This window comes from Brienomyrus brachyistius, chromosome 3 (assembly GCF_023856365.1).
Source record: "Brienomyrus brachyistius isolate T26 chromosome 3, BBRACH_0.4, whole genome shotgun sequence".
Classification (NCBI taxonomy): Eukaryota; Metazoa; Chordata; class Actinopteri; order Osteoglossiformes; family Mormyridae; genus Brienomyrus; species Brienomyrus brachyistius.
In genome coordinates, this window is record NC_064535.1 from 22,354,223 (window position 1) to 22,367,290 (window position 13,068).

A 13,068-nucleotide genomic window follows, 5' to 3' on the forward strand; every position below is an offset into this window, starting at 1 on the left:
GAACAGGTGCAACTATATGAGAATAGAATAGAGAGGAGAGTTTTGTAGTCACATGCACAGAAAACAAGCAGTTTGTATATTGTATATTTACAGCACACCTTCAAATATCAATAATCAAATACTGCAACTGACATTCAGAGTCAAGTAATGTACAGTATTTTTCCCCCCACTGCATATACAGTACATACACATTGGACACCAGAAAATTAATACTTTGTCTCTTTTTTTAACAAAAACATTAAACCTAAAATCCAAGAAGCACAGAAAATACATTCTATACTGATCTTGCCATTACACTTGTCCACAATCTGGCTCACTTATATACAAAGATGGTTGCAATCGATGTTTTGGTTGTTTGGTTGTTGCTCGCGGCTCACTGTGCACTATAGGGTCCATTTTACATGGGTGTACTTCACACACGAGTTAACGTTCCATGCAGGAATGTAAGGTCCGTTCTGGACCATTATTTTGTTCATTTACTTCATTATTATCTCTTATGATCTCCTGAGTTACCCAGAGACCCATCAGGGTGACTTAGGGGCTTGATGCTATGAGACAAATTGGTGTCCTGCAGCCTGGAGAGAGCACCCAGGTGGTCCCGTAAGTCCCCCCTGAGAGGAGAGTCCTGCTGGGGGGAGGTCCTGGAGATGTAGCCCTGATCTGAGCCACTCGGAGACTTATTCCAAGCATAGTCACCTGCTGCCTCCTGTCCATATGGAAATTTTTCCTCCACAGAAGAGGGAACCTGAGAAGTCCTAGACCCTAATAATGACTGCTGAAGAGCCATCAGCTTCTGTCGTACATCTGCTGAGAGGCAACGGGAGACCAGCTCACCTTCGTGGTCCTCCACGTGGAGATGTTCTGTTTCACGTATCTCCTGATCCCAAGTCAGTGCTGGGGGAGCGAGCTCCTGCATGGCTACATTACTACACAATGTGGGATGAATGGAACCTGTATAGAGCCTCTGAATATCTTCTACAGCTGCGTATACAGAGCATAGCGGGCTTTTCTCTACCTGACCAGCCGATTTTACAGAATATACCTGACTTTGCTGTGGCTGAACAGCTGAGGGCATGGGATGCACACTGCTGTCATCCAGTTGAGCGGCTGAGTATGCAGACCATACCTGGTTCCCCGCTGAGTTAGCAACTGGATCAACATGTTGAGAGAATACATTTCCTTTTCCATTCTCTATCAGGGGAGTCAGTTGAAAAATGCTCCCAGACTCCTCATTCACATCAACCGTGTTGAAAAAGACAGGAGGCCCTTCCTTACAGTCTGGCACACACTGTAAGACGGAGCTATTTTGCGTCTCTACAAGAAGAGGGCACTGCAGGTCTGTATCTAAAGCATCTTCCTCACTATCCACGCACTCCATCTCAAACCAGTCGGGGTGCTCAAGCTGGTAGGCTTGGAATGCCTCAATGGCGTCCCTCAAGGCTCTTCCCGAGGGACAACTGAAGTATTCATCCTGAGCTATGCCTTCGATGCGATTCACCTTCCCGGGCTCATATTTCTCTTTGTCCAGGATTCGGAAGTAGAGCTCTTCAAAGTGCTTCATTAGCTTGTACTTGACGGTGATGTTGAAGGGTGAGGGAACATCATCCTCGGAAGAGATGTCGTCAAAGTAAGCCACTATGTACTTCCCAATTGCATCCGGATGCAGCAAATCTGGTATGATGAGGCTGAAAGCGGGAGTGAGCATGTCCCCGTTGGGAGAGCGCACATCCTCTTTCAACATCACCCTTCTCCCACCACACATGGCGTTCCACTTGGCTTGCACTCCCTGTGAGCACAGGATGAGGATCTTGTCGGAAGACTTCTCCATCTGCTGCTTCTGAGAGTCTAGCCACTGCATGCGGCCCACTGTGCCCAGCTCTGCTGTGTCCAGCATGTCCAGAACCACATCGGTACCACACTTAGCCCTCAGAAAGGCACTCAGCTTGAGCACAATGTCTTTGTACAGGGTGTGGTCCAGAGAGTAGATGACAAGCACTTTTCTTTTGTTTTTCACTTCAGAGTACCGGCAGGGCTCTGCTGGAACTGAGGAGTAGTGGCCTGAATCTGGGGAAAGAAAAAGAAATTAAAGTAGATGATAACCATATAATCTTTCTTACTAAAGCTGTTGCTGGGTTTGGAACACATGATGTGGAGATAATCGTGGTTATAACTTTACCTTCTAAGCTGTTTTCCTCCAAGTAGGGAGCTGAAAATGTGAAAAGAACTTCAGTGAGATGAGAGTCTGACTGGCTAGAAGTTTCATCACGCTGTTATCTTTTGTTTTGCTGTTACTTCGCTGCTAACTCAAGAAAAAGTCCCTTTTGACCAAATCATGGACTAGCTGTAAATAAACAGTCAAAAAAAGGGTACAGACCCAGTACAAACAACATTAATGTACCCGCAAAGTACAAAAACATTCCTCAGAGTGCATTTTGGTACTTTAAAAGGTACATTTACCTACAGTTTTGGTACAACTATCAGACCCTTGAGAGTACAGCTTCAGTGACAAGTACTTATAAGGTACAAATTGGTAGTTGTCTGACAGTGTAAAAAAACGGCATCCTTCCTCGTTAAATTGAATTAAAATATATGTTTCAAAAACATTTTTAAAACATATCCATAAAATGACAAAATGATGTTTTACTAACCTTTCTGCCGATTTTTGCGTAGTAAAGCAAGGAGCACGCAAATCAAGGTTAGTCCAAAGATCAGAGTGGTCAGACTATGGCCGAGACTAAATTCAGTGACATCAGGACCTTTTGCAGACAAAATGATACAACATGCAGGTCATTCATTGAGGCTTGATTATCAAAGGTGTTCGCTCCAATATTGCTTCACACTTTGCATTATGGGTAATGTAATGAAAAGTAATATAATCTGGATTAAGAAGACTTGCCAATGCATTTGCCCAGCTGATCTTCCTGGAGAGGCAAAAGAGGCTGAAACTGTGAGAAAGATCAAAAAGGTCAACAGAAGTCATTTAAACACCTTTATAACTGACTCCCTACAAATCATTTCAGAAATAAGTATTTTTTCCAGGACATAATGTAATAATGTAAAGTACTATTTGCTTGAAGGGTCATCCTGGGACGTCATACTCACGCAGTAATTAATATCTTTGGACAGGAAAGACATTGGAATGGGGATGGAGTTCAAGTCAGAAACACATGCAGGCACCAAGTGTATCGCTATGACCTCACAGCAGGGCCCACGCCATGGACCCACAGAGAAGCTCACATTCATGGAAGGCTGGTTTTCCTGCTGAATTCATGGGGAAACAAGACATTTCATAACTCACTTTTTCCTGTCCCAGCAATATCACTGAAAAATATTAGGGCGGGAGGGGGCATGATGATGGTACCTTCCAGACAGTCCGGGACTGATTAACACCCAAGTAGTGGATTGACACCCGGTACTTGTCACAGAACTCCCCAGCACTGAAAGCCACGCTGACCACAGCTGTAAATTGTGGGGAAGCTGATATATCCCAGGTAATGTTGGGGTTCCATAGACTGCCTGAGAATAGTATTCAGAAGCGCACGTTAAACACCAGGACGGGCTGGACGACTGGACACTCAATGGAGACTCAATGCACACTCAATAGAGACTCAATATACACTCAATGCACACTCAATGGAGACTCAATACACACTCAATTGAGACTCAATGGACACTCAATGGAGACTCAATGCACACTCAATGGAGACTCAATGCACACTCAATGGAGACGCAATACACACTCAATGGAGACTCAATGCACACTCAATGGAGACTCAATACACACTCAATGGAGACTCAATGGACACTGAATGGACAACCAATGGACACTCAATGGACACTCAAGCTTACCGCTGTCCACACACACTTTAGTTTCTTGCAATGTGGGATCTCTGCAGCCTGTCAGTTGGAGAAACGCAAAATAGCCCACATGAAGATAACTTTATGGTTGCATTAATCAGATATTGACAGCAAATGGAATGGACATGAATTTCAGTCAGTGTGAAGATACCTATACAAAAGCATAGGGGTCCAGTATTTGTCGTACCTGGGACAGTACATATCCGATTTTCCTCCACATACCCTACATCTGGCTTTGGGAGGTGTGACACAGAGACAGTGTATGTCCGTCCTGGCAGGACTGCCACTCTATCCACTGAGAACGACCACTGAAATCAAGGCAAGGTCATTTGAGCAAAAGTCAGAGATGATCCCAATCAGGACGTTTTTTTTTTTTTTTCTTTAACAGAATCAGAATCTTTATTGTTTGCCAAGTACCAGGCGTACAAGGAATTCCTCTGCAGGTGCAGGTGTCAACACAAAGAGATATACAAGCGATAAATGAAAACAGTATACACAAGCAAAACGCAAGTAGAAATGGTGTGGATACAGCACTGTAACTGTAAAATGCACCTACGCATGTGTACTGGCTGCAGTGGTGGAACTGGGAAGGTTCTTGCACAGAAGGATTATGGCATGGCTTAGGACTGGCAGTGTCTGGTGTCAGTCATATTAGACTTTATATCTGTCTCCACTGTCTTCATCAGCAAGCTTCCGGCCCCGGAACATGCCCAATCTCTTTTTGGAAGGTTGGGTATGTCCATTCACCGGAAGTTTTTGTGTGATTGTCGGTGATCAAATACGGGCACTCGTTAAGTCCCCTCGACGCTTAGGACCAGAAGGGACGCACTTTTAATGTGCCAAAGGGCAATAAGGACAGGTGCTCCCTGCCATTCCCACGCTCCTGCTCGGCAGGAAATGGCGCTGTGCCTGTTATCAGAAGGTTGTCGGTTCAAATCCTATAAGGCAGGCGAACTGATTTTACCGTTGGGCCCTTAACCCCCGATTGCCCCAGGGACTAGCTGACCCAGTTTGTGTAAAATTAATGTATGTTGTTCTGGATAAAAGCGTCTGCCAAATAAGAAGAATGTAAACAGCAGAACTACGTAGGAAGAGCAGGATTTTTGTATTTAATTCCCTGTGGGAATTAAGCCTTTTAATAAGAACTTAAGTTAGAATCTAATGTTCACTATTGGCCACTTACCGACTCTCCATGAGGGTTGACCATCCTTTTTATTTGGTCATGGAAGACATACTGGATGCAAACTCTCTGACCGCTATCTGCCTCTGTGACTTGCACTTCTGCTCCCTTTAAGGCAGTTATACTCCCTTGTGGGGAACAGAAATTGCCACAAAGCTTAGCATTAGTGCAACGTCCTCAACTCTTAGCTACTCACATGACTACTCAGGTAAATCATTTATAGAAGCTGTTTATAGGAAACCACATTAACTTCAGTTACTGGCATTGGTGTAAAAACAAGACAGTGGTACATACTGTAGGTTATACTGCTGGTGTAAGTTCAGGTATGGTGCACAGGGGGGGTTAGTCCACCGGTTACCCACCATCTCTCCTTGCCTTCCACTCCACCATCAGCACCGGCACAAGATGGCCCATCTCATCCCATCTCGCACTGGCCTTGCACAGCCACACTGGTTCAGTGGGGGTAAACCACCTCGGCATCTTCCAGTACTCATCCAAACAGTTACCTAGCAGGTGTGACAACAATTCCGTCAGAGTAACTGATGTCCCTACAAACCTCATTGCTCTATCTATACTCGTCCATACGTCCATTCAACAATATTGATCTGCTGATCAATATTGTTATAAGCCACATTATTCAGGTCTAAAACGTGGGAACATTTTTGTACGACGTAAACTGTTCCACGGGCATCAAAAGGACGGAAACTCCCTATGGTGAAAGACAGGAAGTTGGAAAATGGATGTCTGTATTAAAACTGTCATCATCTACATATCTATATGTATTTGATGTCACTGTGAAAAGAATAACGTAATATATGTAAAATACTTACTTCGAGTTATATTTACGCTGCACCTCAGACCCTGAAAAAAAACGTTTTTTTTTTTTTTGTTGCTGAATAAATTCAAGAAAAACAGCCATGATTCTGTACCCCTCCCCCGCCTCAAGATTACCCTAGAAAACCTACTTACAAAGGGGGGAGGGGGTCCAACAAGACATAATCCAGTTCAACATAACATTACACCTGTTCCCCAATCTGCCTTATCAATACTATCAATAACGGTAACCATTAAATCGAAAGCAAAACAAAACGAGAATGTCTTCCTATTTAGTATGTGAAAGATACTCAATACAATCGGTTTTAATTTAACGACGAAGGATTTTTTAAGAACAGTATAGATTCTTACCTCCTGCGTACAGTTTTGCTGCTCCAGTATGCGAAGATTTGTAGTTACGGTGATTTTGGCAAAAATGATAATACAAAAAAGTAAAATATACATTTTTCTTTCTGGAAACAAAGTCTAGAGAACGCAGTCAACCCGAATCATTACAAGTGCAAAATATGAGGGGCTGTATTATCCAGTTAAGTATAATTACTTTCCAATATGTAGTATAATTTTTAAAGCTTATTATGTAGTTAAAACGGTTACTTTAATAAAGAACAATGTGCCATCGAATACGGATGAGATTTTTTTTCTGATATGCAGAAAAGGGAAGTCAACATGCTTTCGCTGTGGTTTTCTAATGAGGTCAGTTGTGACGAATGCATGATCTTTAGCATTTCTTTAGAGCACAAAAAAACATTTCACCTTTCACTCCTGTCTGGGAGATTAAGCTACCAAACCATTTCAGGCAATCGGTCAGCAAGAGACGCTCCTCGGCTTCTGCTCCGGGTTTAGTGTTTTACATGCTTGCCTTTTTTGCATCATTCTGTCGAGAGATTCAGATTTAGATATCGCCTTGTTTAAGATCACTTCAGCCCCCATAAAATAAGCCTGACGACGCCCATGTTCAATTAAATTACATATTTTTAAACCAGAATTAAAATATAGCTAAATAAATGGCGAAACATAGGCTCCGGACCCCCCGCGACCCAGTAGGATAAGCGGTTTGGAAAATGGATGGATGGATAAATGGCGGAACAATTACCCCACTTTTTTCTTACGTTGTACATGAGGTACATAAAAGTTTAAGTGCCCAGTAGGTGTCGCTATTGCTCAGAACGTGCATAGAGCGATAATTACAGCGCCATGCTGCATGTTGTATTTGGGTGAAGGTACAGTATGTGAATGACTGCATGTTAAGCCATGAAAATATTACAGGGCACTTAAACGTGGTTGGAAAATATAAAATTACATGTTTTACCGTGCAGAACGGCAGAAAAATACCATTTTATAGTCAGCTACATTTTGCAATGTAGTGTCTTACATACACATACAGAAATTATATATGAAAAAAAAATCAAGACATTTAATATATCATGCTTATATAATATTCAAGCAAGGTAGGAGTACTTTGTCGTAATACTTAAGATAATCGCTCAGAGCACGTGGCAGGAAACGGAATACTGTACAGGAGGTGAAGAAAGGAGAATAAAAATGAAATTAATTGGTCTTTCATTGCTCTAAATGTCTATTGGAAGGAAATATAAATCACAAAGGAGTGGACCCCTCTGTCCTTAATACTTCTTAAAAATAGAATTTGACTCAATTATTTCTTAAAACCTTTCCAATGTAGGCTGTTTGAATATTTAAAACGTCTTAATTATGGCTCCTGTATTTTACTACCCCACTCTTTTGACCGTTTGCATCATTAGTGCAGTGTCTGGAGCCAGGTTCAGTAGTACTGTACACCCTTATTACCATATTGCTAAAAACCTGTACTTTATAAGTGTTTTAAAAAACATGGTTTATCATTTATAATGGCCAAATATTTCTTTAATCCAGTATAACTACATCTCAGCATTTCAGTGGCCAGTCATTACAATAACCCCATATTTCATCATGTATGTGTCACTGCAGAGTAGAATTTCATTTCATTTTTTAATGCAGTTATGCATTTCAGCCACTGCAAAGACTGTACTTGAGATTTATTCCATTTTACTAAAGCAATCTAAAATTAAAATAAATGTTTCCCCTTTCTGAAACTAATGAATTCCCCAGAAATTGCTGTCCTCTTCGTAGTAGGCTTGAATATAGTCCTCAGCCTAAACGCTGAATTACTCATCCTAGTTCACTGCATCCCAACCAAATGTCCCAAACCCAAAATATTAAAAAAATAAATCAGTACCACCTTCCCCATAACAATGAATATAAATTGTGAATAGTATGTTTATATGAGGGACAACATGAACATATTTCTAACTTAAATATCCGGCGTATTGCAATATTATGAAATGCATAGCCCTCAATGCATACTTTATCCATCCATCATCTACCGCTGAATCCGGGGTCGGGTCGCGGGGGCAGCAGTCTCAGCAGGGAGACCCAGACTTCCCTCTCCCCGGCCACTTCATCCAGCTCCTCTGGGGGGACCCTGAGGCATTCCCAGGCCAGCCGTGAGACATAGTCTCTCCAGCGTGTCCTGGGTCTTCCCCGGGGCCTCCTCCCAGTGGGACATGCCCGGAACACCTCACCAGGGAGGCGTCCAGGAGGCATCCTAATCAGATGCCCGAGCCACTTCATCTGGCTCCTCTCGATGCGGAAGAGCAGCGGCTCTACTCTGAGTCCCTCCCGAATGACTGAGCTCCTCACCCTATCTCTAAGGGAGAGCCCAGCCACCCTGCGGAGGAAACTCATTTCGGCCGCTTGTACCCGCGATCTCGTTCTTTCGGTCACTACCCATAGCTCATGACCATAGGTGAGGGTAGGAACGTAGATCGACTGGTAAATCGAGAGCTTCGCCTTTTGGCTCAGCTCTCTCTTCACCATGACTGACCGATGCAGCGCCCGCATCACTGCTGACGCCGCACCGTTCCGCCTGTCGATCTCCCGCTCCATTGTTCCCCCACTCATGAACAAGACCCCGAGATACTTAAACTCCTCCACTTGGGGAAGGACCACATCCCCAACCCGGAGAGAGCATTCTACCCTTTTCCGGCTGAGAACCATGGTCTCGGATTTGGAGGTGCTGATCCTCATCCCAACCGCTTCACACTCGGCTGCGAACCGTCCCAATGAGAGTTGAAGGTCACGGTCCGATGAGGCCAACAGAACCACCTGCAAAAAGCAGAAACCTAATCCTGAGGCCACCAAACCGGACACCCTCAACGCCCTGGCTGCGCCTAGAAATTCTGTCCATAAAAACTATGAACAGAATCGGTGACAAAGGGCAGCCCTGGCGGAGTCCAACCCTCACTGGAAACGAGTCCTACTTATTGCCGCCCATGCGGACCAGGCTCTGGCACCGGTCATACAGGGACCGAACCGCCCTTAAAAGGAAGCCCGGTACCCCATACTCCCGGAGCACCCCCCACAGGACTCCCCGAGGGACACGGTCGAATGCCTTCTCCAAGTCCACAAAACACATGTAGACTGGTCGGGCAAACGCCCATGAATCCTCCAAAACCCTGCTGAGAGTATAGAGCTGGTCCACTGTTCCACGGCCAGGGCGAAAACCACACTGATCCTCCTGAATCCGAGGTTCAACAATCCGGCGGACCCTTCTCTCCAGGACCCCCGAATAGACCTTACCAGAGAGGCTGAGGAGTGTGATCCCCCTATAGTTGGAGCACACCCTCCGGTCCCCCTTCATAAAGAGGGGGACCACCACCCTGGTCTGCCAGTCCAGAGGCACTGCCCCCGATGTCCACGCAATGCCGCAGATGCGTGTCAACCAGGACAGCCCCGCAACATCCAGAGCCTTGAGGAACTCCGGGCGGATCTCATCCACCCCCGGGGCTCGGCCACCGAGGAGCTTTTTAACCACCTCAGCGACCTCCGCCCCAGAGATAGGCGAGTCCACCCCCAAGTCCCCACACCCTGCTTCCATTACGGAAGGCATGTCGGTGAGATTGAGAAGGTCTTCAAAGTATTCCCTCCACCGATCCAGAACGTCCCGAGTCGAGGTCAGCAGCGCACCATCCCCACCATAAACAGTGTCGATGTTGCACCGCTTCCCCACCCTGAGTCGCCGGATGGTGGACCAGAATTTCCTCGAGGCCGTCCGGAAGTCGTTTTCCATGGCCTCGCCAAACTCCTCCCACACCCGAGTTTTTGCCTCAGCAACCGCCAAAGCCGCATCCCGCTTCGCCTGCCGGTAGCCGTCAGCTGCGTCTGGAGTCCCACAGGCCAAAAAGGCCCGGTAGGACTCCTTCTTCAGCTTGACGGCATCCCTCACCACTGGTGTCCACCAGCGGGTTTGAGGATTGCCACTGCGACAGGCACCGACCACCTTACGGCCGCAGCTCCAGTCAGCCGCCTCCACAATGGAGGCGCAGAACATGGCCCATTCGGACTCAATGTCCCCCGCCTCCCCCGGGATATGGGAGAAGTTCTGCCGGAGGTAGGAGTTGAAACTCCTCCTGACAGGGGGTTCCGCCAGATGTTCCCAGCAGACCCTCACTATATGCTTGGGCCTGCCAGGCCTGGCCGGCTTCCTCCCCCACCAGCGGAGCCAACCCACCACCAGGTAGTGATCAGTTGACAGCTCCGCCCCTCTCTTCACCCGAGTGTCCAAGACATGCGGCCGCAAGTCCGACGACACGACTACAAAGTCGATCATCGAACTGCGGCCTAGGGTGTCCTGGTGCCAAGTGCACATGTGGACACCCTTATGTTTGAACATGGTGTTCATTATGGACAATCCATGACGAGCACAGAAGTCCAACAACAAAGTACCGCTCGGGTTCAGGTCGGGGGGGCCGTTCCTCCCAATCACGCCCCTCCAGGTCTCACTGTCATTGCCCACGTGAGCATTGAAGTCCCCCAGCAGAACAATAGAGTCCCCAGGAGGAGCGCTTTCCAACACCCCTTCCAAGGACTCCAAAAAGGGTGGGTATTCTGAACTGCCGTTTGGCGCATACGCGCAAACAACAGTCAGGACCCGTCCCCCCACCCGAAGGCGAAGGGAGGCTACCCTCTTGTCCACTGCGGTAAACCCCAACGTACAGGCACCCAGCCAGGGGGCAATAAGTATGCCCATCCCCGCTCGGCGCCTCTCCCCGCGGGCAACTCCAGAGTGGAAAAGGGTCCAACCCCCCTCAAGGAGACTGGTTCCAGAGCCCAAGCCGTGCGTCGAGGTGAGTCCGACTATATCTAGCCGGAACTTCGCAACCAGCTCAGGCTCCTTCCCCATCAGAGAGGTGACATTCGATGTCCCTAGAGCTAGCTTCTGCAGCCGAGGATCAGACCGCCAAGGTCCCCGCCTTTGGCTGCCGCCCAGCTTGCATCGCACCCGACCCCTATGGCCCCTCCCATGGGTGGTGAACCCATTGGAGGGGGGACCCACGTGCGTTGTTCGGGCTGTGCCGACCAGGCCCCATGAGTGTAGACCTGGCCACCAGGCGCTCGCCCTCGAGCCCCACCCCCAGGCCTGGCTCCAGGCGGGGACCCCAGTGACCCACGTCTGGGCAAGGGAAATCGTGAGATATTCATCTGCCAGAAAAAATATTAATCTGCCAGAAAACGTTCTCCATTAGAGAACAGATATTTATCACTAAGTGTCCAAATTGGAACAAACTTAAAAAATATAAAAAAGTAAAGTATGCATCGAGGGCGTAACGAATAGGCAAACAAAATAATGGTCACCAAGTCAGAATCAAAAGATACTGTTTTTTATCGGTAGGTGGTGCTGTTTCCTTACTAATCAGCAATTCTAAATACCAGAGAGCCCTAACCAACATGCGCATAATTTTTTTACACTGAACAATAAGATGAATTCCATTTACAAAAATGGCCCAGCGGTGTATACACAATTCTTGGAAATAAAAGATTAATGCGATCATTTGGGTTTAAATGAGAACTGGATTATATTACCCATGAAACAAAGGCGCAATTTTGGTACCTGCATAGGGTAAGAACTGAAACTATATAACAATGTGTTAAACCCCGCTGTCACATATTCCAAAGAGCTGAGGACAGAGACTCGCGAGACGGCAAAGCAGCATCCAGGCTTCGAGATTCTCTTACTGAAAAAGAACATGAGGACGGTCTTATGGGGATTTCATATAAACTAATACATCAATTCTAAATGAAAAAGTTGGGAGAGAGAGGGAGAGCAGACCAAATCAGACTGCTGATGGTAGTCGTTACTTGGCTCTTCGGAAAGGTGGTTATTTATGCGCAAATAGTGTCCCTTCTGCTGCAGTTGAGTAATTAAGCATTTAATAAGTGTTTCTGGGTGAGATATTTATGTAAAAAAAAAAAAAAAAAAAAACAATGTAAAACGTGCACGGGAAAAGAAGTTTTTCCATAAAGTTTTTTTTTCCACTTGCATTTAAACTGGCATCTATATCGCGGCTGCATGCTCACTGCTGTCAAACTGGATTTCCTTTTCATTTCTCAGGCCACCATATGAGGCGCCATAGAGAGCACTGTCATCCCGGATCAATACGGTGTCTTTATGAGCGATTGCCCCTGCGCTGCTGGGCATGCGCGGTGTCTAGCAGGATCGGAAACTAATGAAATGCCAGTCCTGCCATTAGACAATGCTAACCGCTTAAATAAAAAGGGCATCAGTCCCGAGCAAGATGTATGTCCTGAATGGACTGAAAAAATTGTTCACTAGCCTGATTGTTAAAATCGTCAACATCCTCCCTGCCGAAAAACCGACTGCCAGCGCACTTAGTCACTGAGGAAGCAGTTATTTCACTACAAGTGCCTGGACAGACATTTTCTGTCGCTCAGAAAATGAATAGAGGTACTGAAGCCTAATCGCGAGTTTCATGCTAGTGTTCTGATTCCCAGTGGTGATGGATTTCTGGCTTTGATGCCGCCTGATCTCCTTCAGAAAATCCCATTCAAATGTTCCAGTGTTCACGCCAAAAGGTTGGAGAGTTTTCTAAGAGCAAGATGAAACTTACATGATGCAAATTAAGCGTCTCCTTTCACGGAGTATCCGACAGTAATAATCGGAATATTTTGTAGTATTAATGACAGTTCTGTTAAAAGGGTAATTAGCATCGTGTAACATTTTGTGCACTGCAGAAACCTGGTTGTTTCACTCTCTCTCGCTCTCTGTGGCTTAAATAAATGGTAAGTGTTGGAATTCATCAACACTCCTGGTTGGATGAATAAAACCGGGTCTGTAAATT

At 46.0% G+C, this 13,068-nt stretch overlaps 1 protein-coding gene across 3 annotated transcripts; it reads right to left on the minus strand.

Moving 5' to 3' along the window:
* Positions 1-69: 69 nt before the first annotated feature.
* LOC125739337 (interleukin-17 receptor A-like) lies at positions 70-6,948 on the minus strand. Of its 3 annotated transcripts, XM_049009340.1 has the most exons (13): positions 6,626-6,948; positions 6,224-6,241; positions 5,869-5,899; positions 5,401-5,544; positions 5,042-5,166; positions 4,046-4,166; positions 3,850-3,897; positions 3,362-3,516; positions 3,103-3,261; positions 2,897-2,945; positions 2,649-2,756; positions 2,177-2,206; positions 70-2,064 (listed from the first exon to the last, which is right to left on the minus strand). In XM_049009340.1, the coding sequence occupies exons 4-13, from the start codon at positions 5,516-5,518 to the stop codon at positions 488-490; spliced, it is 2,490 nt and encodes an 829-aa protein (XP_048865297.1). In that variant the 5' UTR covers positions 5,519-5,544; positions 5,869-5,899; positions 6,224-6,241; positions 6,626-6,948; the 3' UTR covers positions 70-487. The 3 variants fall into 3 exon arrangements, with proteins under 3 accessions (XP_048865297.1, XP_048865296.1, XP_048865295.1); XM_049009339.1 differs by lacking the exon at positions 6,626-6,948 and having other exon boundaries at positions 3,103-3,258; positions 6,224-6,613; XM_049009338.1 differs by lacking the exon at positions 6,626-6,948 and having other exon boundaries at positions 6,224-6,613.
* Between the last annotated feature and the right edge of the window lie 6,120 nt (positions 6,949-13,068).